Source organism: Uloborus diversus, chromosome 5, assembly GCF_026930045.1.
Source record: "Uloborus diversus isolate 005 chromosome 5, Udiv.v.3.1, whole genome shotgun sequence".
Taxonomy (NCBI): Eukaryota; Metazoa; Arthropoda; class Arachnida; order Araneae; family Uloboridae; genus Uloborus; species Uloborus diversus.
The window spans coordinates 35,596,616-35,624,177 of NC_072735.1; the positions used below are offsets into that span (position 1 = coordinate 35,596,616).

General features: G+C 31.6%; 1 protein-coding gene across 1 annotated transcript in view; it reads right to left on the reverse strand.

The window, feature by feature from the left end:
* The window catches only part of LOC129222567 (repetitive organellar protein-like), a 153,837-nt gene that overhangs the window by 55,430 nt on the left and 70,845 nt on the right, over positions 1–27,562 (reverse strand). The window contains exons 2-8 of the mRNA XM_054857081.1: positions 17,842–17,897; positions 12,790–12,854; positions 10,358–10,483; positions 9,104–9,180; positions 6,630–6,687; positions 1,746–1,853; positions 617–847 (exon numbers count right to left, since the gene is read on the reverse strand). Coding sequence (XP_054713056.1) covers positions 617–847; positions 1,746–1,853; positions 6,630–6,687; positions 9,104–9,180; positions 10,358–10,483; positions 12,790–12,854; positions 17,842–17,897 — 721 coding nt within the window. The remainder of the gene's footprint in view (positions 1–616; positions 848–1,745; positions 1,854–6,629; positions 6,688–9,103; positions 9,181–10,357; positions 10,484–12,789; positions 12,855–17,841; positions 17,898–27,562) is intronic.

A 27,562-nucleotide genomic window follows, 5' to 3' on the forward strand; every position in this document is an offset into this window, starting at 1 on the left:
AAAGAGTAGAAATATGTTAAAAGTCATAAAACAGAGAATCAAATCCAATTTTTTTTTAAAAGCCTAGTAATATTTTAAATGCATTTTAATATTACTCTAGTTCAAAGCATTTAAACTTGTTGATTATAAGTATTTTTTTCAACAGAGCTCAGATAATTAATCTGTCCTAATTAATATTAATTGTTTTCATTTGCCAATTTATTTAAATCAAATATTAATTGGTTCTGGTCTTTTGGTTCAAATGTTGAATTTAACTACACCAGAAGATCTTCAAATATTGATCTTATTATTTGCTCTATAATTGATCTTATTAATATGTCTCTATGAGTAGCATATTGTGTTTAAAAAGTAACTAAGTGGTACTCATACTTTACTCAGGGATGATTTAAAAAATGGGTTTTGGAGTAGCCAATATGTACATACATGCGTAAATGTTACAAAAACTATTCAAAACTGAAACATATGTGAATCAAATGGAAATTAAATGGAAATCATAAATGCAAAAATTTTCAAATACACTTCATATCAAGAAATTTGGATTGCTAAAATGGTGGTAGCTGATGATTAAAAATTATTTTGTGAGCAAAAAATTTATAAATAAATAAATAAAGCTTACTTCACACAGAGAAGACTTCAAACTTTTAATGGCAGCAACAAGATTATAATAGTCATTATTTTTGGCAGATTCCACAGCAGATTGAACAACTGGTCTTATTTCCTGAGGGAACAATTCTAATTCTTTGGCATGCTTACTAATAAAGCCTCTAATTGCAATGCGGCTCTTCTTTACTTTTTCTTCTAAATGTATATTTTGAGCTGATAATTCTTCTATTTGATGAGCTGCCTCCTTATTAAAGAAACAAATACATAACATTAATGTATTTCCTTACAGAATACAAGTTAATTAATGTCACTATAATATACATGAATAATTAGACTTAAATTTAAAAAAATAATCTGAAAACATTTTAATAAGTAATATACTGCAGTTTTTAGGCTATCCAATGGAATAATAGCAATAATAAAATCAACTTTGTCCCAACAGAGGATAATATTTAAGGTAGAATTGGAGGAATCAAACCGAAATTTCTCAGCACTTGTAAAGGGTTTGTGTAACTGTCTGTAAGAAGTCACAACACTTTTCCTTTGGAATATTTCTTAAAGTAGTGCTGCAATAAATGCATTTTGACACAACTGATGCAGTAGTTTCACGGCTCAAATTAAATGATTTATAAGGAAATTCCAATCTGAACCGGAAATTTCAATGATTTCTAATTTATCCAGACCATTTTAGGTCATTTTCATTTTTCCTGACAACTCGAGGTTTCCATAATGCGTGGGAACACTGCCACACATAATGAAAATTGCTTTTTTTGCTAGCAAGAAAATTAAGTTTATTAGTAATAAATAATTTCTGTATTTGACATTATAACATGTCACATTAATGATAATCCAAAATGATAATAATAGTATATACATGATAGAAGATTGGAAATTCTTCATTATGTCACTGAATTGAAAAAATTGTACGCATTTTCATGTTTTAAAAATATTAGGGTTAGATATGCTAATGCTATCATATCAAAGTGAGCTTCAATCAGCTTCAAAAACCTTAAGTAACCAGTTTTTTTACACCATTTCTCTTTCAAACTTTTAAATATTTTTTTCATTTTTATTCAATACTTAAGAATAAATTATAACCCAAATTATTCGAACAGTACAACAATACTATCAAAATTTTGTACCTCTAATTCTTGATTTTTTGCTATAAGAGAATTTTGTAAACTTTCAATTTCTTTCTGCAAAAGAGAATTTTCATCTTGAAGCAAGACATAGTGCTCTTTTGATGGAAGCTGAAAAACAGATTTTTTTTCTACATTAAAGACAAAGAAATTTTTTTTTTCAGCCAATGCAATTTAAAAAAAAAAAAAAAAGGCTTTATCAGATCTCTTTAGACAAATACATATGAAACATTATTCAAGATCTCAGAGATAGCCTAAAAATAGTTAGCTCTCCCTTTTTTAAAGGAAAATCAAATCACATATTGCAGTGTTGATTGGATTGAACATGGCATAATGGATTAGATGGATGGATGGATGTAATGTTGGAAAAAAGGGAGCTTTTCTTTTCTTGAAATGTAAATCTTTTTATTTTTTGTCAAAATGTTAATTGTGCATAAATGATTATTAGTTAATGAAACTGTAAAGTTAAGGAATGAATTTTCTAAACATTTTCTTTATCAACCTTCCCTTTCTTGGCGGAGCAAGTAAAGAAGGACATATTAAATTAAATTGCTGGTTTACTTGAAGTTAAAAAATTTTTTTTTGATTTATTTGAGATTTTATTTGTTCTTTGTGTTTTGTCTCAAACCTCAAAATATTATCCCTATAATTATTTTTTAAAAGTTACATATAAAGTGTAGTAGTAAGTGCACAGTTATAATTGCTTTTTAAAAAAGGAAATATTTGTCTACAGCCTAGCTGCCAACTTCGCCCTGGTTTTTCGAGGACTGCAGACTGTTTCTGAACTGGAAAGATCTTTTTTCCTTCCCAAAGAAAGTTCTCAAATTTAAAGCAGAAAAATGCAGTTCAAAGTTTAAAAAAAAAAAAAGTTCCTAAATCTATGCAGGAGTCCTCCGTTGCTAAGAGGTCAAAAGGATTTTTCTCTATAGCTACAAGGGCCCCAGTTTTTTATTTTACTTGGAAGTTTTTTAGTCTTTTTAACTTAACCTAACTTTTCAATTTAGCATTTTATTTCATTCTGTTTTGCTGATTTATAGTAAGTGTTACGACTAATCAGTGCTTGGAAGTAGTGCACTACAAGTAGTGACAGTACTGCAGTAGCTACATTTTTTAGTAGTTTGTAGTGTAGCGCACTACTTAATAAATAAAGTAGTGAGTTGAGTGTAAAATAGTTTTCACAAAGCTGAACTCAGGGTGGCGACAGGAACAGTGAAAAAAAGTTCCCTGACTTTTCCCTGATTAAGTTCACCAAATTTCCCTGATTTACGTTATCAATGATAATGGTTTCCTTTCTTTTCTCCACTTGAAATCCATTGTATGTTTGTATAAAATGCAGTATTTTAAACGTTTTAAGTTGTGTAAAGTTGTTTAACTAAAGATATATTTTTAAAAGATGCTACTTTTTTAATAAAATGGTTTTACAAAAACATATCAAGTCAATTGTTTTGGGAAAAAAAAGCTATAGTATATTAAAATTTTCTACATGGAAAGATTACAGAAAATTAAAAAAAAAAAAAAAAGAAGAAAAAAATACTTTACTTCCAGTGGTTTACTTCTAGAAACAACGTAGCATAAGAATTTTAAGAAACTATTAAAATTACCCTTAAAAACATACGTGTATTTATGATAGAACTAAAAAGTAATTAATATTATTTTGAACTAAATTTTCAAACATTATAATAATTGTTGCAAGAATAATAAGTAATAGTGAAAGAACAGAAGTAATGTAGTTATTCTTATATAACTAATTGACATATTTATGCCAAACAGATGAAACCATTTGACATCCATTCATACAGAGCTTTTCTCTAATCAAGTACATAGGTTGTAATGAATGAATACAGCATTTTAACAATAAAAAAATTAAGATATTTGCTTAAGTACACAAGTTAACTCTATTTCAAATGATTTCAGTATGTAACGAAAAAAACTTAGATTGCTTTTGTAACAAACAACTTTGAAAAGCAAGAAAAATAAATAAAAAAAAAAGTAATTAGTCAATTTCAAAACATATAAAAGAAGAATACAACTTGGTTATAAAATTAAAGAATCACTTAAGTCTGAAGAAAACCTTTATAATCTGTGGTGACAACAAATAGTATAACGGCAAAAAACAAAGTTTTTTTTATTGAAAGTTCAATTTTAGCAATTAAATTAAAAATGGAAAGAATTTATAACTTTTAAGATTTTATATTATTAATTCAAAAACCAAAGATTTCTTCTTGAAATTGTGATTACAGTACGCTAATTACTTCGAGACAATGGAATAAAGGCAAAGGAGCTAAGGCATTAATGAAGGCTTCGTCTTTGCCTGTATGGTTGTTTATTTTATGTAGCAGGCATTGAAAGCGTTAAAGGAAATTTCAAGCTACGTAAAATAAACAACCTAACAGACACAAAATCAATCTTAGGAAGTAAATCCTATGGTTAATAAGTAAGATTCAATACTTTGACGTTGAGGAAAAAAGATGCACAAATATGAGGCAGTGTATAATCGCACCTCATTAATTTTACTGTTTCTTTTTGACCGAAAATGCGTGGGGAATTAAGAGTACTTAATTTTGTAAAGAAAAAAAATTTTTTTTGTTCATAAAATCAATTTTCCCTGATTTTTTTGTTTTTTTTTTTCAAAATTCCATGATATTTCCCTGACTTTTCCCTGATTAATCAAGTTCCCTGACTTTTCCCTGATTTCCCTGATCTGTCCCCCTGTGAACTGGATCCGGTAACTTAACTGGTTTACTGGTAACACTGTGTCATTTCAGAGGAATGAAGAAACGAAAAAATGGACAACAATGAACACTATCTACTAGAGTTTAGGGTTAATCCACTGGAGTTAGGGTTAAAATTTTAACCATCAAAATATCACCAAACAGGCAATTGCTTCTTTGAAATGTAGAAGCAATGGGGTCGTTTCTAAAATTCCGCCGCTTGTCTTCGGTACATTTTGTGGTTAGGGGCCATTCATTAATTACGTAAGGGTCCCGAGGGGAGGGGGATTGGAAAAATCTGTGCATACCCTTAATTTGTTTGTATGTGTGTGGGGAGGGGGGGGGTAAACTCATTCTTGCGTAATATATTTCAAGTCGATATTTTATATTAAAAATCACATGATCTATTGCAGGTATATTTCATTTACGCCCGGAAGGTAAAAAGCATATTAAGATGAGCTGTTTTTTACTTGTTTTGCAAAGAATGAACAGTGTAAAAGATAATAAAAGAATTGCACTATGTATGGCATGTATTATTTTAAATTACTATTGCATCATATTCAAAAAAATGTTAAAAAAACATTCAGTCTTGATTCCAACATTTTTATAAATAATTTTTATAAATATTATTTGTACAAAAAGGTTTTTAAAAGTAATTTAATGATAGTGAATTTAATAAGGATTCCAGTGATGTAAGATTCTTAATTTTATTACTTTGAAAAATGAAATTGTATCTTACGTAAGAATAGAATGGGTGGAGGGGGTTTGAAAAATTTTACGTACCCTAACATAGGGGTAGGGGGAGGTCCAAAATTGCCAAAATCATCCTTACGTAATTAATGAATGGCCCCTTAGACTGTATGCATAATTTGATCATGAAATTATATCGAAGAGTAATAAAACAATAACTGCATCCAAACTTCTATCGTTTCACACTGTTATTAATGGGCGATTTTCTAGTCTTAACAATATGAAGGTTTGATTATTAAAAACATATTTCAATGTAAATTACAGATTTTTTAAAGTAGCAAATACAGTAGAACCTTGATTATCAGAAACGAGCGGGACCAGACAAATCAATAAAAGAGGTAAATTGATAAAAGAGTACTTTAAGAGCTGTCAGGAAATTGTAGAAACTTGGATTTAAAAATGCACATCATATAAATAGTTACTAATGTGATGTTTATGAAATATGTTACTCTTCGTTAAAAAAAAAAAATGCATTCAACAAATGACACAGAAATCAGAAAAAAATTAATGTAAATTTAGAAAGATATAGTATAGTAAACTTAGTTTTTTTTGTTATTAATAATGCAACTGCTTAATGTTTTCTTCTTCAGTTTCAAACATAACTACAAAGTTAAAAATAATTCCAAAATAACCCAAAGACTTATTTTCAAATACCAGGGGTGCCCACCTGGGGGGGGGGGAGGGAGTGTTGTGGCACAGACTGCGCCGTTGAAATTTTTAGGGGGGTGTTTTGAGGGATATTTTTCTCATTTGGGGGGAGTCTTCACAATTTGAAGGGGGTGCACCCTTGCCCTTAAAGGGGGGGGGTACCACTGCAAATACAGTAGGATTTTAAAAACTAGAAATATTTTGTTTGCTTTATAGCATTATATTGTTACATTGTTGCCAAAAATTTTAGCGGATTTCAAAAAACAAAGCAGAATTTAGAGATATGAATCTAGAGTTTGGTGAGTGTAGTAGGCATTGCTGCAATCTGACTTTGTTTCTTACTCCAAATGAAAACAACAAAATGGACATTGGTTAAACAAGATTTCGGTAAAAAAAAGTTTCAGTTAATTGAAATCCTATTTTATAATGTTAAATCACAATGTTTTCCTAAATGTAAAACAAGAACAGTGCTTAAAAGCACTGCAACAATGCTAAAATTATTACAAAAAATAGCAGATACATGTTTTGGCATTATAAGAATTTTTTTTCAATGGAATAAATAAAGAAATTAAAAAAAAAAAAAAAAAAAAAAAGCTTATAGAGCAAAAGACATGTAACAAAAACTTGTGCTAGGTGTTTTTTTTTTAAATTTATAAGTGCATTTTTAAATGTGAAAACAATTTTATCTGCAACTCTTATTGCTATTTGTGCCATCTCAATGCTGGTACAATATTTTAAATTTATAACACTAAGGTAAATATTTCATTTGTAAGTATACCTCAGCTATTTCGGTTTGCTGCTGTTGAAGTTCTTGCTGAAGTTTCTCAATTCGTTCCCTGAAATGTCAAAAAATGTCAAAGTGAGACACATAATAAAAATAATCATTATTGCTGCTGGATAAACAAACATTATTCCACCCTAGTTAGCAAGAAAGGCCAGTCACTTTAGAATCAAAAAAATTTTAGGGGAGGGGGCAAATTCTCCCCCCCCCCCTTGTATCCCCATTTGTGCTGTGCTAAAGTTTAATTTCCTTTGCAAGCACTTCTTTCCATCAAAACCACTCTCTTGCACTAAGGCTCTGTTATCATCCATGGCAAGATGACATGTTCAACACATTCTAGCTCAATTCAACAATTTCTTTAGAAACATCAACTTGTCCACCAAGCCCTCATGTTTCCTAAATAAAATAATTTATTTACATTGTAGTTCTATTACTTGGACAATGGACATCACTAATTTATTTACCATTTTGTTAAACATTCATTATATTTTATGTTTCAAAAATAGCGGACTTGTATGATAATCATTTTGCCACACACACTTGGAGTGATCCTCTTAATATTTGGAAGATTTTAGAAAATAAAATTACTTAAGGATGCTTATAATAATGACCCAATATGTAAAGCAGAACATTTTAGGGCTGTGACAAAATTACTAATATCAATAATTGCCATGACTTATTCAAATTCAAAAATTTTTCTTTAACTTTATGCTGCCTGAAAATTTCAGACGCAGATTTCGGATGATGGAGGATTCGAGATCCGTGGATTTGTGGGGCTCCACTGCACTTACTTATTCTAATTCAAAATGTAAAAGCACTATTAAAAACTTGAATCAAAGATTATAAAATGCAGGGCTAACTTAATGTTTATCTGGCTTGAAGAGAAGAGTTAGAATAATCTTAAAACATATATCAATTGGACAAAGAAACACTTCCCTTGTCATGAAGCGATGAAGAGGTAGGATGATAGCCAGTATTCTTTGCTGGAAACTAGTGTTAACAGCTCCCCCCCTCCCTTATTGAATTAGAGTTGATGCAAGGTAAGGAGTAAGGATGCTTGAGGCAAAGGGGTAAGGAAGTAATTCTGGGAATTCAGCAGTGGCTTATCAGTAGTCAATCAGTCAATAGTGATCCCAAAGTGAAAGGTCCTTGGAAGAACATTGTTTAGTCTCTACAATGCCCAGGATACTTTTTATCCCATAACTTATAATGGAAGCCATGCTTTTCTCATAGTCAGCTCAGTCAATGGTAATCCAAGTTGGGAGGAGAGGGGCAGATATTCGCTACTATCACTTGGAAGAAAGACATTGTAGGAAAATTAGAGGAGGGGACCCTGTCTCCCCTCATTTTCCTAGTAAGAATCTTAAATCAAAAAGGTGCCAGTTCATGAACAGAAAGGCAATCAGGGCACTGTTTTACCGATAAAACGGCAAGTTGGGCGCGGCGCCTTCCCGCACAAGCCTGGGGGAGGGTCTGCATCTACTAATCTCTTCTTACTTACATCTATTAATATACATTAGATTGAAGACATGAAACTTAGAAGTATTTACTTAGTTAACTTTTTAAATACATAGACCTAGACAAATTATGTAGCTATAATAATAAGACAGGGGTCAATCCAGGATTTTTTCTTCACTACCTATTTTTGTGAAAGTATTGCATCAATATTCTATTTTTGTGAAAGTTTTTTTTCTTTTATCAGCATTGACTTTGCGATTTTTTAAAGGCACATTCTATTTTTTGTTAAAGAAAACCAGAGCAACTTAAGCATTAGTTTGAAAACTGCAAATGTCACCTACTATTATTTCTAACAGTTTTTTTTTTTTTTTTTGTGTATGTGGGGGGGGGATGGATGGGAGGGCACACCTAAAGGGGGGAGCTAAAATCCTAAGAGGTAAAATACCATTGTAAGAGGAAAAATACCATTGTATCTCAGCTCAAAAGGCTTTGTACTGTGTACAATTCAGGAAATGATCAGAAAAACGGGCCCCCAAAACTGATTCAAAAAGATTGGGTAAGTGCAATTTTTTTTATATTATTTTGATACTGTGGCGATTTTCAAAATTAGTCTTGTGATTTTTGTGAAAGTACCGAATTTGAAATAAGATTTTTGTGAAGGTACCGGAAAACAGTATTAAAATCAGCCTGTATTGGGCCCTTTAAGTACAGGATTATAATACACTTTAACACATATTATAAAATTTTCACATGGATTAGGGGAAATAATGGCAGTAAAAATATTTTCTGCATCCCTGCATTAGTATATAGTAGGGATGCAACTTTGAAGTTGATTTTTAGGGCTCAATATTTTTTCAATGTTGATATTTCACTTATAGTTAAAATAAAAATATCATTAAACAAAGGGATTATGTGGCAATCTTGCAAACATACAAAATCGGAAAAAATGAAAAATAACAACAAAGGAAAAAACAAAAAATTCAAGAAACAAAAAATTGTGTAAATTTACTTACAATGCATCTTCTAAACTTTTATTTTTGCAACTTAATTCTTCTCGTAAATTTTCTGTCTCAAGGTTCACTTCAATAAGCTAAAATCATAAGTAAGCGAATTAAAATGTTATTTAAAGTTGCTATTTACATAGAAAAATATTCCCACAAAAGCAAAAACAAGTAAAATAAAGGAAAAGCTAACAAGTAAATTACTAAATAAAACATCATAATGTAAGGGGATGACTAGAAAACTAGAAATGGAAATGGTATGGGATATACACACAATGTATAAATGTACAGATTGTCCATAATTATATTAAATTACAATAAAGTTACCCAGCAGCTTGATCAATTTTGTGTAGAACATAATAAAGAGATGAGACTTTGTTTTAGTGAAGAAAAAAAAATAGTTCAAAATTTTGCCACAAGAGGGTGTTAACTTAAAATGGTTTTGAAACAAAACTTTCATTAGAAAATGCAGGGATGAGTGTTCAGAAAGCAAAAAGGAGGAAATCCAAAAATGTGGTTTTTAAGATTGTACCTATATGTGGCAGAAATACATGTGATAGTTGTTTTTAAGATTGCCTTGTTCATCGATTGATTTCAAACCACACTCTGTTAGGTATAAGAACCGAGATATCAATGTCAATAGTGATAGACTATCAGCTAGGAAAAAATTAAATAAGGTCATGCTAGCCTATTAGGCGACTTTTCGCATAATTTGGCAGACTAGAATGAGTTTGAAATTAGAAAAGTTCGGCTGATGATACTTAAAGCTGAAGTTTTTTTTCTTACATTTTAGTCACTTCTAGGCTGAAATAGTAGCAGTTTTTTACAAAATAGTCGTTTTTGTTTCAATTCAGGTGAAAATCATAGTCACTCTTCAAAACAGTCATTAAGTCTTTTAATTAATAAAATAGTTACTTTTATAAGAATTTACTCTGTTTTTGGTTTTTGCTCATAAAATATAATTTCACTGAAAATAACTTTGGACTCTTTAAGACATAACGGTTTTGAACAGGACGGTAAAAAGCAGGGTTTCTACCCCCATATTGTCCAAAACCTTTCCAACCTTGAAAAGCATGGTTCTTGTGCATTAGGGTACACATAAAAAGTAAGTTTCAAACATACAAGATATTTACTAACAAATTATGCTTCTTGCAATTTACTTCCATCTTCAACTAATACAAAAAAAAAAAAAATCATTATTGTAAGCTATAAACTAGAAATTCACTTTTGTCTTAAAATTCAGTTAAAAATGAATCATGTACTCACCACTTCAACACCCTTATCTTTTTTCTGAGCAGTGCAATCTTTCCGCCAATATTTATTTTTTTCTTGTTCCAATAAATATACACTTAATTTCAAATCAAAATTTTCCTTTTTAAGTTCAGTAATTGTCTGAAATAAAAACAAATGCCTTTGGTCAATTTTAGAAAGCTGACATTTTAAAAGCAAATAACTGATGATACTTTGTTGGTTACTTTTAAGTCTTACAAACTAACAACTCCAATAAAGGAAGTAGGATTAAAATTGCTTCCTAATAACTTTTCATCTAAATATTTTATCAGAGATTCACGCAATGTTGCATTAAATTCTGCTTAGTTTTATTGCACGTTTGTTTCACTTCATTGATCCAAAAAATTAAAGAAAAAAAAGAAGTAGACAGAAAGGGCAAAATATTTGTTTGAAAAAAAAAAAAAAAAACTAAGCGATACAGCTCATATTTCTATAGGGTCTCTATTTGAATACTAAATTTAATCCCATAAAATAATTCTTTCTCAATCATTGAATCTCCTCTCATACTTTATATTTTAAGAACAGAAACTAGCCGACTATTCAAGCACCTTTAGCACATGCATAAAAATGGCATTTAATTTATTTAAGTCTTTTACACAGCATCAGGGCTTGCAATTAACAGTGGTCCACTGATTCAAGATCACAAAAACATTCATTGAACCAGGAAAATGTAAATTTTAGTGGTCCATGAGACCATTGAAGTTTTGTTCCTGTTTTCCTTTCAAAACTTTTGAGAATCATCATTTTTAGAAAATGTTGGGAGAAAGTTCACACTTTCAGTTAAAATGTTTAGGAAGAGTTCTTTGTGAGAAAACTCAGATAAAGAAATTTCTTCAGCAATATGACATATTGTTTCTGCTACGGCATTGCCTTCCTCCCAAAATACAACACAGATAAGATTTTGTTCTGACCAGTATTGGTAGACAGATTGATGCTTACTGTTTTTTATTTTTCCCAGTCATTCAGATTTTAAAATTGGGAAACAACAATGGACCACTAAAAGTGTGTTCCGACTAGTGAAACTTTGTAGTTACTGGTCAATTGGACCGGTGACTTACTTTTCAAAATTTCCACTCCAACACAGCAGTGTATCACACTGCAGCTCCAAACAGTAAAGTAATGAATAGCAGGGTTGGCCGGATTGGACCCAATTGGGTTGGACCCGATGTTTTTTTTTTTTTTTGAAAAAACCCATTATTTAGCCTACTTTTGTGTTTTTTAAAATTTTCTAAGAAGTTTTAAAAAAATTAATTTAGATGCTTTCACAATTTAAACTTCTTTTTTATTTGTTCTTGACCACAGACAATGGAAGTAAAAAAATAAATTTTGAACTTTAATAGTATTTCTTAACTCCTAATGGCATTAAAAAAATACTTCAAAGATTTTAAATAAATATATTTTACTTTTTTCTTTAACTGGGAAATAAATAACTCAAATTATCTTGACTAAGTTCTGTCATGTCTGAATTTCCCAATATTTGTAGACTGCACAGAGGAAATTCTAGCTAAAAGGCTTTCACTTGAATTATTTTCTGCAAACCAACACGTCACAAATCTCGAATAAACAAGGTGTATTTTTAGAAATTAACAGGTTTTACAAATGGTCGGACAGAAAACAGAACAGGATGTATAGTATTTTCATTATTTTATGAAAAAGTTTACTATTTCTTACTCTGTACACAGAAATAGAAATACAGGCAACATAAAATTCAAAGAAATGTCTTGATTAAGCTGTAATTCAGTAAAAAAGGATTTAAACTACTTGAGGTTCTACAGTAGTTTTGCATAAGAAAATGAAATACAATAAAGTAAAATTAAAAAAAAAAATGCGGTAATTAAAAACAAACAAACGAACAATAGATTTTATCGCTCGAGAAGTAACTTTGCCGTAACTGTTGATAATCATGGAAACTAAAAATTCTGAAACTTCACCATTCTTGGGTTTCGTGTCTTTTATACTTTTCTTCAGAAAAAAAAAATGCTGAATTTTCCATCTTTTACCCCAAGACAATTTATGTACTTTGTCCATATACTTACGCTACAATATGCTACAAGTGCCCACATTTTCCCTAAAAAAAGACAAAAAAAAACCCACATTTCTTTAAAAAACCCAGCTTTAGTTGGGGTTTTTTTGGTTTTGTTTAAAAAACCCAAAAAAAACCTGGGTCCATGGGCTTTTTAAAAAAAACCCGGGTTTTTGACAACCCTGATGAATCGTCATTTGACTGAAAATAAATCGAAAGTTGGGTAGAAAGTGGAGGTTCTCATTACAAATCTTTCTACAAATGCCTATCTAAATTATACACCAAGAAAGGAATACTTTTAATGCTGAATAAAAAAAATTTAAAAAAGTAAAACTACTTAGCAAACATTTTTATAAAACCTGGTGAGAGTGATTTGAAGCATTACCTGTTCATATTCCCGGACTGTGCGTGTTCGTGTTCCCGCATTAGCTTCAGCATCTCTCAAAAGGCCTAAACCACAAACAAAAAAAGAAAGTGACATATATGACTTTCGGAATTGTTAAAAGTAGAAAACTTTGCAAAATAAACAAAAACAGAAGAAAATTCACTATTGTTGCACAAATGTTATCAGTAAATTTTAAATATAACAAATTTCAACAAGTAAAATGCTATGCAATTTTACAGGCTATTCTATTCATGCTGGTGAAGGTGGTCCTACTCGTCTGCTCACTAATAAGACTACTAAACACGAGGTGATAATGAAAACAAAAAGTCAGCTGCTGGTCTGAAGGGATTGTTGAGGCCCGAACAGTCAGTAGAGCTAGTGGTCCTCTCAGATCAGGGTAAAATTTAACAAGTCAAATTTACATTTTAATGCATTTCTTTGCACATTTACAGTCGAACCTCCATATATCGAAGTAGCAACTTGCTGGAAAAGAATTCAATATCTAAAAAGTTCGATACATACAAGAAAGTTTTTTTATCGCAATTACTCTTAAAGCATTGAAGTTAAAAGATAATTTTCTTTCACAAAACTCCATTTCTAATTTATTTGCAAATTACATAAAATGAAAGGTTTTACAAGACAAGTCGCAACATATAATCGAAAACAACTTGGTTGTTTTGTTCTGAAATTAATAAATTTCTCCATTTGTTTATTTCCCCCTTATCTTTAACTGACATGTGGAGTTCGTAGTAACAATCAGTAAGCTTTCTTCTTTCCCTACTCGAATTTTTGAGATACATACGTTTTAAAGTCAAATAAAATGTACCATTGATGTCCAAAAAAAATTTCTCGTTATACAGATTTTATCGATTTATGCAGTGCTGTTGCACCGGGGGGGGGGGGGGGGGACTTTGTTTTGTTCATTGACAAATTGACAAAATAAAGAGGAGACCTTTTCTGAGTGATACCATCAAATGTTTTCATAAATATTTTCAAACTTAAAACAAGAGGTTTTTTTTTTTTGGCTTTAATGTTTTGTGAGACAGAAGAAAAGAGCGATTTTTGAGAATGAGTGATATAGTGAGGCGCAATAAAACAAGGGGCTAAGGGGCTATTTTATTTTCTAATATGTTTCTCTCAATTGTTTTTTTCATCAATAAATTCTTATTTAATATAATGGATTTTAGGACAATGGCACTCTGGATAAACAAAATTTCTGCACCTAGAGCACTTCTGTGCGTATAGAAACAAATTCTGAAAAGTGTGCTTTTATTTGCGTTGTTCGCAATTTTTAACTTTGAATAATTAATGATTAAAAATTTAAAAACTTTAGCATGACTTTTTGTTAAAAATGTTTTTCTTTAAATCCCATTCGCAAGCAGCGGGAAACCACACACAACACATGAAACGCTTGGTGGGCACTCGGAGTGGTGATTTCAAAAAATTTAGGACACAATTTTGTTAAAATTTTAGAACATTTTTAGGACAACATGAATCAAGTTTTTTTTTTTTTTTACTGAAATGTAATTTATAAGTGTGACAATCATGATTTGCCACACCTGTCCCCAACTGCATTTTCATCCTCCACGCATATGATAACTCTATCCAACCAAGCAGCTTTTTCTACCTCGCGGTTTCGACCACCTGTAACTGCAACCACTCAGTTAACCATGAGATTCCGGCGTGGTCTCAGTTTTTCCGACTCGGCAGTAGTTCGTGGAATTTTCTACAAGAATGTAGTTTTGTTAAGAAGTCTCCTCGACTCCCCGGGCTCTTTTTAGTGTTCGGGGGTCACGCACACAACTTGTGTGGAACAGTCTCAGCTGCAATGATGTAAAAGAATTTTGGAAGTGTTACAACGATACCTCAACAACCGCCGATGCTGCAGAGAGATCTTCCGTGGAGCCCTCTTCTTTTTGAATCAACAAATTAACCTTGGTGCCTCTGCTTGCTTATTCATGCACCAATAAAGTCTACGCTGGGTGTCCTCTCTGGAACTTTTCCGCTAATTCAAGTAGGATGGCGACCGCACAATACGTTCCTTGTGATTCCGGATTCCTGATTTGATAGTCTGAGTGTTGCAGACGCCGCATGGAAAGATAAAGAACTGTCTAAGTTCCCTTGCCGGCTCATGTGCATCTTATGAGCACGATGTTCATGAATGGAAATCCTGATGCATCCAGAAAGTATTTAACTATCCAGTAACAAAACGCATTCAAGAAAAATCTACAACCGTTCACCAAATCGTGTGCGGGGCAATTTGTGTTTTTTTTGTGAAAATAAGATTTGAGTTAGAAAAGTGAAAGTGTCGTCGATCCACGTGCGTCTGGACATTAGAGGTTGTATGTTTGATTTATTTTTGTAACATTCCATATCATCTGTAAGTAGATCACCTGTGCAGCAATAGTTTAAAGCTAAATGTAGTATAATAATTTTTGAATGCTCATCATATTTTAATTCTGATATGTAAATTATCATTTTAATCTTTTTGCTGATCAGCAAGGCCTAACAGTTATTATTCAAGTAATGGCTATAATTTATGTACACACCACTATATTTTTTGATCATGGCATATAATATTTTTATTGTGACAATAAACCAGCATTTTTTTGTTTCTTAACCTTTTTTTCATGCACTCAATCATCAAACCCTTATCTTTGGTATATCCATTAATCTAGTACCAAACTTTATCAATAAGCTTAATTTTGAAGTGGATGATAAAACGTTTCAAATTCAATCTTGAAAACTACAATAGAATGCATTCAATCTTTTATTCTTTAGAACAGCGCCACATTAAGAATAAAAATATATATCAGTAGGAAAAATGTATGTCCAATTGCTTCTTTACTTGCCTTGTTGTTTCATCAAAGTGAATTACAAAGAATGAGGAAGAAATAGCTTTAATAAGGAGGGATTTAAAATAAGGGTACAAGTCCAAAATTTACTATGTAACTTAATTTTTATCAGATAATTTGATGCATTTTGCTATCTCAGAATCATAAAAAATATCCCTGTAAATTAAAGATAAATAATTTAAAGATGCAAATGAATAGTTGTTTCTTACGGCAACTAAAAATAAGAAAACCTTCGCCTTTAGAATTTTATTTTGGAGTTAATTTGAAACAAAAGCTTTGGATTGCTTCATCATAATAAATTTGTTTTCAGTAGAAGATGAAGTACAAAGAATTAAAAATACAGCTTGATTTTTCAAGCTACTTGTCAATCTCTTATGTCTCGCTGCATTAGCACTTGAGACAATACCTGTGAAAATCCTTGACTATCAATATTGGAAAGATAATGTACCAACAGAACAAAGTGCTTTAAATTTGTCCTTTTCTGCAGGGCATCATTTGCTGACCTTGCATACATTTCAGTCTTTTTCCAACCACAAGGAAGAGAATTTCGTTCTCCCTGGCATTTCAATAAAATGAATCACTGTTTACATTTTTAAGGCAAAAGGTTAGTGACTAAATTAAAAAACTATATGTGCAAGAAATAATCCAACTTCATGGAACAGAAACACAAAGCAAACTGATTCTTTGAACTGAAGAACAAGCTAATGCTCAGACACAACACAAGATAAGCACTGTAAAAATAAATTTTACTTCCCACCTGGGGACAACAAATTTAAATTTTGCTCTAAATCTATTTTTTGAACCAAGTGTTTATATTTGGGTTTTAACTCATCACATTGTATTTATTTTATTTCAATAAGCTCTAAAATACCTCCCCCCCCTCTACCACAGAACTGAAATTTGAGAGAAAGAGGGAATACTCCCACCCTTTTGGTTTATATTTTTATTTCTTTGCAAGGGGGAAAAATCATAAAGATAAGGTATTGTCCTTTTCCCTAACTCTTTTCTGCAAGATTTGCTATACAGCTGTTCTTTTTTCTTTATTTTTATTTTTACATCTTTTTTGCAGAAAAGGAATGATTGCAAGAGGTGCAAAGTATGGATAAAACAAACAGCTTTATATTAAGCATATGCAATGGTTAACTGCATCCCCCCCCCCGCCCCCTCTTTCTCAAAAAAAAAAAAAAAAAGCAGCAGCACAACGTAGGTTTTTCTCTCTCTTTTTTAGAGAAAATTTCTTAGGGTCTATGAAGATTATTTTATCCAAAAACACAGGCATCTTGTCATGAAATGTTTCATTTTTTGTTTGAATTTTTCTACGCAAGTAGGGAAAAAAAATAATGAAAACTTTAGGAATTTTAGGACAAAATTTGAAATTTTAGCATAACTTCTACCCCTGAGTGTTGGGGACCCCTGATGTAACGCTGTCGCTAGTGCAAACTAAAAATTTCTAGTAATATTTAGTAAGTAAAACTAATTTTTAGAAAGTAAACACGGTGCCAAATTTTTAACAGAAAAGAACCAAAATATCAAAAACTTTGATTTCCTCTATTACATTCCAAGGTAGAAATTAAAATAGTCAACCACAAACTACTTAAGGCTACAATATTGACTAATAGAATTAATGCCAGAGAAACTGGAGGAAAAATGGGAGTCATTTTTGCTGCACCCTGTACATAAATATATTACATTTCACAAAGCAACAAAGATTCAATCCTCCTACAAACTGACATTCACAATAGCATATTTTATTCATCATATTTCAGATTTGTTCATATGAGGGCGGTAGTAATAGCAGGAGGGCCTAACTAGAGGGGGAGGGGGGGCCATGGTGTAGACTACATCATTGAAATGTTTAAGGGTTGTTTCAAGGGTTGTTTGGGGGGGGGGGGCAAGAAATTTTTCACTTTTGGGGGGAAGGGTACCCATAATAATGAACAAATATTAAATGCACTCAAAATTAATGCAGCAAAAGTTCGTATTATTCCAATTATAGTCAGTGGCCAGATCTCAATATTTTTGCTTCATTACTAAAGGTTGACTTATTTCTCTAGAAACATCCAGAAAAACAGAACATGTCCTGAAGCTGAGTTTGGGAACGAGATAGCCAACCAGAAAACGGGATGTATGGTCACTTTACTCACATTTCTAACCAAAAATAAAAAATTAAACAAATAATTTTCTTTAAGAAACATACCAGATTGAGATGACTGTCCTATGTCCATCACATCTGTTAAATGAACAGGATAGGAACTGCAGAAGAAAAGAAAAAAATATATATATTCATATTATATTGAACACACACATAAAATATATATACACAAGTATAGGAAATAAAACTTTAAAAAAAAGGTTAATAAAGAACAAAATTCAAATGATTGCAAAATCTGGGCTTGATTAATGTAGTACTAGCATTTTTATATACAGCATATTTACTATGATATCAATTACACACCTGTTAACATTTCAATAGTAATTAAATGACAGGAGATTTTTTAAAGAGGAAATAAACAGAACTAGACTTCATTTGGATGTGCACCTGCCATACGCAGGCGTCGATGTTACCAGAGCAGCTAAGCTCTTTTGAACACAGTCTCAATTAGGATATTATACTTAAAAGTTAAATAATATAGCAGACAATAGCCTAAGAAATTAAGCTTTAAGCTTAATTACATTTTACTAGAAGATCGCAGGTTAGGCCACGTCTATAAAGAAAGGTAAAAGTTATTTAATAATTAAAACTATTAAGAGGCAATATCCACTGTCAGAGTTGTTAGATGTGAAATAGCGTGCTCATTGGATGGTTATAAATCCGTTGCAAAAAGCAACGCCTACTCAAGGAACCGTAATGGCAGAAAGACCTAATTTGGTAGTATCAGAGAAGGAATGAAAATAAACTGGTAGTAAGAAAAAACACAAAAGTGATTTAACTAACTATGCAGTTCTGACAGTAATAATTTCTAGAGGGTAATTGTTAAGGTATCAATAACACTATTATTTGACTCAGGTTTGGCTTTCTGCCGGCAGAAACTAGTTTTTGCCTTGCCAGTGGCAGAAACTGGCTATAACCGGCAGAAACTGGCAATAACTTAAAAGTGTCTTTAAGAACTTTAACTTTACTTAACTTTTAAAGTAATTACTGAATGATATTCGTTTGAATAAACTGAGATATCAAACTTCATTTCATCATTGTAAAAAATAAAATGCTAAATCCCTTGCTCCTATGCTAATTCCCTTGATTTAGTTTAGAAAGGGAACTTTTCAACTGCAGATGCTTGTAATATTTGCATTTAACTAACAAAAAACAAAAATCATATAGGTTCTTAGGCAAGAGGAGTGACATACAAAACTAAACAGGCATTACTGATAGTAATTTGCTCGCTTTATATGCTTCACCTAAATTGCTTGTGATTGAAATTATCATGTGCTTCAAGAAGAAAGCGTCAGAATTTTACTTGCCAATATTAATCTAGATTTTGTATGTACCTAATGTCACAGTTTTGCAAAACAAATTGGCTTCATTTATCGAAACTTATTTTTCCAGTCAAATTTTTACCACTTTCGCAGTTACTACATGGTGGACCAGTTCGAAAAAATATACAATAGATGAAAGTTTCACAAACATTGCTTGTTCCTTGATGCATTGCCTGCTAGCTCTTCTGTTGCAAGAATATTCTTAAGTTCTTCATTTGTGCACATTAAATTGAAAAAACTGTTTGGGTTTTTGAAACCACCTTTGCTAAGAGGCAACTGCGGGGTCCAAACAATGTAACATTTGTTGCAATGTAACAATTGATTGTGCTTTAGTTAACAACTAATTATTTTTACCATGTATTTTCTACTGTGTGTCAATAATTAATGTTTTGTCATTTTGCGAGTTTTTGCCAGTTTCTGCCGCAAATGTGGCAGAAACTGGTTTTTGCCATGCCGGTATTAACCGGTTTCTACCAGTGGTTTTAACTGCCTTGGCAGAAACTTGCCAACCCTGATTTGACTTAATTGAAACAGGGGGAACCTGTTGCTGCATTAACAGCACCAGAAATTTTGTGAGAGAACGAACCTAGACAAAATCTAAAACTGTGTGCAAAACTTTTTTTTTTGGTAAAAAACAGCTGTACTTCTGCCGAGCTATTACCAACAACAAAAATGTTAAGTTGCCAGCAAGTAGAGTACCAAAATAAAATCAGCATGTTTTTTCCAAATTGCTCTTTTTTCAATATTATTAATTGCAGAAATAACAAAATTGGCGACAATGTCAACATTTGTCGCTTGCAAAAAAATCTACATTTTCAAGTTTGGGCATGAATCTAGTAAAAAGTCGTGGAAAGTTCCTTATAGCAATATAATCATCTGGGGGGAGGGGGGAGGAAATGGCAGTGCCCCCACCAAGTTGAGCAAAAGCCAGCCAAGTCGAGTTAAACAAAAGCAGAGCCATATCATCCTTTTCGAAGCAACTTACGGCACTTTTGATCACCCCCAGTAACATTGCCGTGGATAAAGCTAGAAGCCTGAATTTTTAGTGACTAAGATCCCATGCAGTAGTGAGCTATATTAGAAAATTGTGTTCCATTCATACTGATAGTTTATGAACTAATGCCGGTCGATGTTCTTGAATTTTGTCAATGACAGGATCATTAAAAATCAATAGATTACTTCTGGCAGTCACACAAGCTTGAAATTTTTGATGCAGTTCGTATTCAGCATGTAATGGAAGGAAAAATTTAAACATTCTGAAATTAAAGTCATGTGATGTAGATTAACAGCTGCTTTCCATTACTGTCAATTAGTTTATCGGACAGATGAAAAGTCATGAAGATTTAATCATTTCATTGTCAATGAATGTTTAATATTCACATTTGTATCAATTTTCTTGATGATTAATTAAATAAGTACAATCTTTTAATTTTATTTTCTTACAAGTAGTTTTCATAGTGGAAATATTGTATCAAAATCTCTAACGATTGAAAAATACTATACATAAATGGACCTTGGAATAGATATATAATCAAATAATTTACTGTGAGCGTTAAGACATGGTTAATTATAAATAACCAAGAATAAAATCTTGTAAAATAATTTTTTCATTATTATAGATTTTTACGATAAATAAATATAAATAAAAGTGAATTTAAATCATGCATTCTTAAGCATATAGAAAGTATTTCGCAGTCCTACAAATGGATCACTGAAGATCTTTTTTAAAAAGTTACTGATCATGTAATAATTTACCTAATGTATCAGTGAGAACACTTTCTATAAATAGGTGGAATAGACTTTAAGAAAATAATTATGTGTTTTATTGTAGACATTAATGGACAGTAGTCATCTAACGTCACTGCGGGTCAAAACCAGCACTGCAGTGCATTGTGGGAACTGTAGCAGACGAAAATCTGGTGCTACAGCGTATAATAACACTTGCATTTATGCGGCTTAAAAACTTTTCTTTCTATTTAAAAATGAGAGATTTTTTTAAGTTTTTAACTAAGAAATTTTGTAAAAGAATGATAAACAATTCGTTTAATACGAAATACTCTCTTTATTATCATATTTTCATGCGTTTAAGCCTCTTTGGTTCCTCATCAGAAACATGGTTAAAACTCGAATTCTTGTGTTACTTTTCCCTTTTTCTTGTCATTTTTCATGCAATCATAAGTCTGTATAAGCCCTAAGCATGTTCAGGATGTGCATGAAGTCCAGTTATCCTTAAATAAAACGAGTTTTTTTAGCACTACTAACACTATGTAGCTGGCCAAATCACTCGCAGATAGACAGCTGATAGGACCGTTGCCACACCATGAATAAGATCCATTACTCCTGGTTTAAGTTGAATGCATGACAGAACACAATTTCTTTAATAATAATAGATAAAAAAAAAACATTTTAATTAAAAGCCTTGAATAAAAAGACAAGTTCTAAAGCCTTTTCTAATCCCAATGTGTTCCTAACTGTTAACAGTACAAATCAAAATAATAATATTATTCTTTTAACGTATTTCAATATAAAGAACATTTATTGATTCTTCCACATAGTGGACTTTTATTATGGCCAAATTAAACAAACAAAGAGCTATAGGCACAGATAATTTCTGTTTTCAAAATTTGATACATCGATTTGTTCTTGCTCTGACTGTATTGTCTATCGTGGATGCCAAAAATAGTAGAGCTAAGTGTCAGGTTTTTGATTCATTTTACTCCCACTCCAAAGGCAATAGTAGACTCAAGTCAAAAACATATAATTTTAAGTTTTTTTTAAAATGATTTTCGAGTTTTAGAATGTGTTGTCAGCCCAAAAGTTTCGGATCACAAACACCCCTGGCTTACTCTTAAGTGCGCTTGGACTTTTTTTCTCTTTTCATTTAAATAGTCTACAAAATTTTGATCAAAATACACTGGATTCATTCTATGATGCATGTCAGATAAACCTCATAATCAAGCAAATTATGTAGTAAAATATTCTGGCTGAAATATGTTTTTTGGGCTTTGAAGTGTAAAAGAGGTTTACCTTATACTTACTTATGAACCTTTTAGTAAAAGTTACATTGATTAGAAATGATGCATCAATTAAAAAAATAAAAAGAAAGAAAGAAACTGCTTAGAAAACTTGCATTCTATAAAAAAATAATAAGTTTGCAAATTTAATCACCTGTAATCTAAACGAAGCTTTGCTGAACTTTGCATCCATTAGATTTTACATTTTCCAACAATATAAGCATTATGAAACATTTGGGGTTGGGGGGCGACGATTTAGTTTTTCCAAAAAAAAAAAAAAAACATTAAAAAGAATCACATGGTCTTCTTTAAAAAGAACAACCCTGAAAAATGGTCTAATTTAACAACAAATTAATTGAGGAAAAATGAGCCAGTACTTGATTTGACATGATAAACAATACACTACTTGTGCTTCAAAACGTTGGTTAATTGATTCAATTAAACCGAGAAGGCTTTAGATAAATATTAATAATTACAAAACGAATTAATCCGACTTAACGTACTTAATAGGTTTTGAATTCAGCTCCGAATCCGAATTCACCTCATTTCATTTCATTAGGCGCGAAGGCGCAATGTTTAGATGAGAGAAATGGAAACCGAGTCTCTATTCTCCACTTTACGTTTGCTCGAATACGCTACCTTGCGGTGATTTACAAAACTGCCAAAAAAAACTAAAACATTGCCACACTTGCGTTCCACGTGTGTCTGTTGACGTAAACACAGGCAGTTTGTTCTGAGTATTTATTAACGCAATCGATGTGTCTTAGATTGCTTTCAGCTACAACAATTGTTTCGTCCCTTAATAGTATTCTCGAGCATCTCAAAATATGTTAGTTTTCCTTATTTCCTTTTAAAAAGTAAGTTGATTGAGAAATGGTGAAAACAAGAAAACTCTGGACTAACACACTTGGATAACGTTATACCAGGTAAATTTTTTTATTGTTTTGTGTGAATTTGTATGAATATGGTTTTTTTTTAATCTTAATTTAACTAGCCATATTTTACATCAGCATTTCGTTGGAATAGATAGTATGCAAAATATTTTCTTGAATATATTATCGTAGAACGAAATGAAAAACGTTTAACCGAGAAAGAATTTACTTTATTGCTTTTATTTTCAGCTGAAAGGTTTCGCCAAATTAGTTTAGGGTTATAGTTTTAGTATTGTGTAATCAAAGTACTTTTGGCGAGATTCCGCATGTTAGTTAAAACCAATTTTATTTTTTATCATGAGTGGAATAAAATGGTAGAAAGATTACAGAATTCGGTAAGTAAAAAGAAATAATGGTAGATCAACTGAAAAAAAAAACTATCACCATATATCTCTGAGAATTTTGTTGATGATTTGCATAGCATGACTTAATTAAATTATAGTTCAGAAACAGAAATTAAAACATTCGAAACAGAAAATTTTTAAATTAACTGATTCGGGAATTTGAGAGAAATAACTCAGCTACAAATGCAAAAACAATAAGCGCTAGCCAAGCAAGGCAAAGAAGTATCATCTTCTTTTGATAATAATTCGTAATGTCACATTAAATTCTCTAGCATTAATTGTTATTCTAGTCAGGCCACAATATTGTTTAGTTTTATCAAGAATTGATAAATATCGAACTCAACATAGTGGAAACGGCTGCTTAGAACTACGAACTGCGCAATTTGCATTAATTTCTAACGTTTAGTAATGCTTCTTGAATTCTCATTTCTTTCTACGTGGGTCAGAATATCAACAAGACTTTGAAAATTAATTTAGAAAGAATAAAACGAAAAAATCACGCATACGAACAAAATTTACTAGGCTTATTAGCAATTTCTTCGTTACCACGTGCGTTTGTTTTACCTTTTTCGTCCGCCATTAGAAAGTGGCTACAGTGCCCCCTATAGTTCGTTGGAGTTGTGAATAAATGCGAGATTAATTTTATCCACTTCACCCATTCGCAACTAAAATAATTTTATCTAGCAATATTTTCCAACTCAAATGCCATAGGCCGAAAGTTTATTCATTGTTCTTTGACCCTGATTTGAATTTAATAAAAATTCCTTTTGCTTTCAGAAAAATCTCTTATTGAATAAGTATTACTTTTCACGCAGGTTGCATTAATGTCAGTCAGTTACCAAGCTTTTAACAATTTTTCTAAATCGCCCAATATGTATTTTGGAAATTCAATTAATCCATAAATTTCAGCTTAAAAAGTACAATAAGTGAGGAGGAAATATCTTTTTTAAAGTTAATATTTTGTAGTTTATGTTTCAAAATACTTATTGTTTTGCCCTGTGAATGTCAACCAGTTACCCGTGGAATCACCTACTTAATTAGGATCTGATCTTTTAAGCTAAAACGTTTTGAACAGAAACCCCCCGCTTCTCCCTTTCCTTCCAAAGAAAATGAACGTATTTAAAAACACATAAAATCTAGAACAAATGGAAAATCCTGTCCCAGTAGAAAAAGGAATTAAACGCAAAATACGCAACGCAATTTAGATAAAAAGATGATTCCACTTCACCTAGGGGAAAAAAACTAGTATGTTGTGCCCATCACGAAACTTTCTTCTTATATATATATATTATATATATATATAATATATATATATATATATATATATATATTATATATATATATATATATATATTAGGACTCGACCGATGCATCGGCATGGCCGATGCATCGGCGCCGATGGTTCAACAATTTAGCCATCGGCATCGGCGGCCGATGCTAACTTGCAGGAAGCATCGGCCCATCGGCCTTAAAAAACATCGAAAAGCCGATGGAATTGGCCGATGTTTTTGAAAAAAAAAAAAAAAAGGACCTTTGCTGTTTTACTTTTTAATACAAAGTAAAGGAAGTTATAGTTTCATTAAAAATTGTTTACTTAAATTCCTGTATGACACCCCTATCAGTCACCCCTGAAAGAGATTTTAATACTGCATTCTTAGGTACCAAACAAGTTAATTATTGCTTTGTTTCTTGCAGCTGGATGTACGTATGTATCTCTCATAAGTTATAACTCAAAAATGGTAAGCTGTAGAAGGATACATTTTCGCATGTGGGGTGTGCGTACGTTCCAGTTGTGCACTTCCCCTTTTTGTTTCGATCGCGTGTTCTGAAAAGCCTGTTTACTCATTTTTTGTGGCTATTAATTACTTATTTCAATGCAAAACTAATATAGCGTCTCAGACTGACGATCATTTGGTGATATATTACCGATTTAGAGACCATGGAAACAAATATGAGATGGCGAAACCGTTTTTGTGTCATTTTATTAGATTCCCGTTGAACCGACGGTAATTTTTAATTTTTCGATATTTGTAATATGAATCACAGTAATGCAGTCTTTTCTGTATCGCTTCGGCGGAGTTACAAGTTTGAGAACCCGTCGAAATACATTTTGGGGCCCTATTTCTCTATCATAGAAGTTGTAAACATTTATCAGAAGCATTTTTGTAACTCCTATGGTGTCCTTGCGGTTATGAGGCCTTTCGCGCAATTGCAACATTTGCTATATTTTATGTCCGCCACTGCACGTCAAAACAAACTCGGATGCAAGTTTTGAAAGGGTTTTTTTGCTCAATGTTTATGATTATTTTTAACTCTATTTTTTATGACTATTTTTTAATTTCCGAGAACACTTGCGTGCCCCTCCTCCCACTCCCTCAATTTCTGAAATTAAACTCTAGTTGTATTTCTGAGTTGTTTAAAATCTAATACCATTCATAAAATTAGAGTTTTTTTTTTTTTTTTTCAAACTTTATATATTGTTTAGGAAGACATTAGAGCATTAATGTAAGAAATTGATTAAAGACGTTTTGAATAGTGACATAATTCGGAAATCAAAGGGACTTGAATTTTTTCTTCGGAAGTGCTGAAGTAGATTCAGAAACTATTCCGAGGCGTTGGTGGTAGCGGTTCTGTACTAAAACGAGCTATAGTGTGCATCACATGACTTCTTTTTACACCAACTTAATGTTATTTCCCCATTATTGGCAATTTTAATGTGATTCAATAGTTAACTCTCTAAATATCACTAACAGTGGTCAAATTGAAACCAGATTAAAAAAAAAAAAAATATATATATATATTTTAAAGCGCTAAATTTGTCGCCAAGTTGGTAACAAAACTTGGCGACCAAAAGACTGGCAAATTATCGTCAAGTGTCCGGCAAATTATAACACCCACTTGAGTTTGCATCGAAATTAACAATGATTCCCCCCCCCCCCAAAAGGGGCAAAAGCCCCCTCTAAAAACACCCGATTGCAACCAAAAGGGGAGGGTGCACAACTAGACCCCACCAGGACCCTACGTACCACATTTCATCTTTCTAGGACATACCGTTCTTGAGTTATGCGACATACATACGCACATACATACATACATACGGACGTCACGAGAAAATTCGTTGTGATTAACTCGGTGATAGTCAAAATGGATATTTCGGGTTCTATACGTTCTTAGGCACTTATCCGCGTGTGGTCGGGTTCAAAAAAAAAAAAAAAAAAAAAAAAAAAAAACTCAACATTCATTTAGGGGTTAGCAAAATGGAAATTAAGGCTGATTTTTTAGTGAAATTTTTTTCGCGAATACAATACTTCCTTTTTTTTGTAAAAGGAAGTAAAAATGAGGCCGAAGTGTGAGTTACTCCAAAATCAGTGGGTGACACCCCCCCCCCCCCCCAACCCTCCCTCGTCGTTTCAAGCATTTCTTAAATATTTAGCGATTATTTATTTTAGTCAAGAAATGTCATTTTGCGTATTTCTCATACTTGTTTCACCTATATTTCGTAATGCGCCATCTTTTTTGCATCATTAAAATAGCAATCGATTTTTTTTTTCTGTTGTAAGTAGTTATTTTTATGTATTTATATAAAATCAATGAATAAGATATTTTCGTTTTTTATAGAAAAGTTTCAAGGATTTTCTATTATGCAATTTTTTAAATTTCAGAAAATTGTTAAATTGAAAAATTTAATTTGAACTTGTTTGAAAAGCTTCATAAAAGATTAAACAATCAAATTGCTCAATATTACGTGTGCAAACATCAGATCAAGTAGTATATGTATTCAGTTATTAACTTGGTGTAATTACTGAGTTTGTTTATTGTAGCGGCGTTTAAAGAACCTCGCTCTTTTCATGGCTATTTCTTTTTTCAGCAAAATTTATGTCACTGTTATAGCTTTCATGAAAAATGCAAACTTTTCTATTCATAAATTTTAAATAAGTATAAAAATATTCCTATTTTGATTTGATATTGTAATTTATCTGTAACATTTTTTTTTTTTTTGGTTAATTTGATGACTAAAAAATGTCTACGTGCAATTTTTCCACTTTAATTGCGCAATTTGTTGACGGTTTCATAGTTTTATTCTTATTTTTTTTAATGATTAAACAACATAATTTAACGTTTTTTAACTATGTTTAATGTACCTAAATCCATAC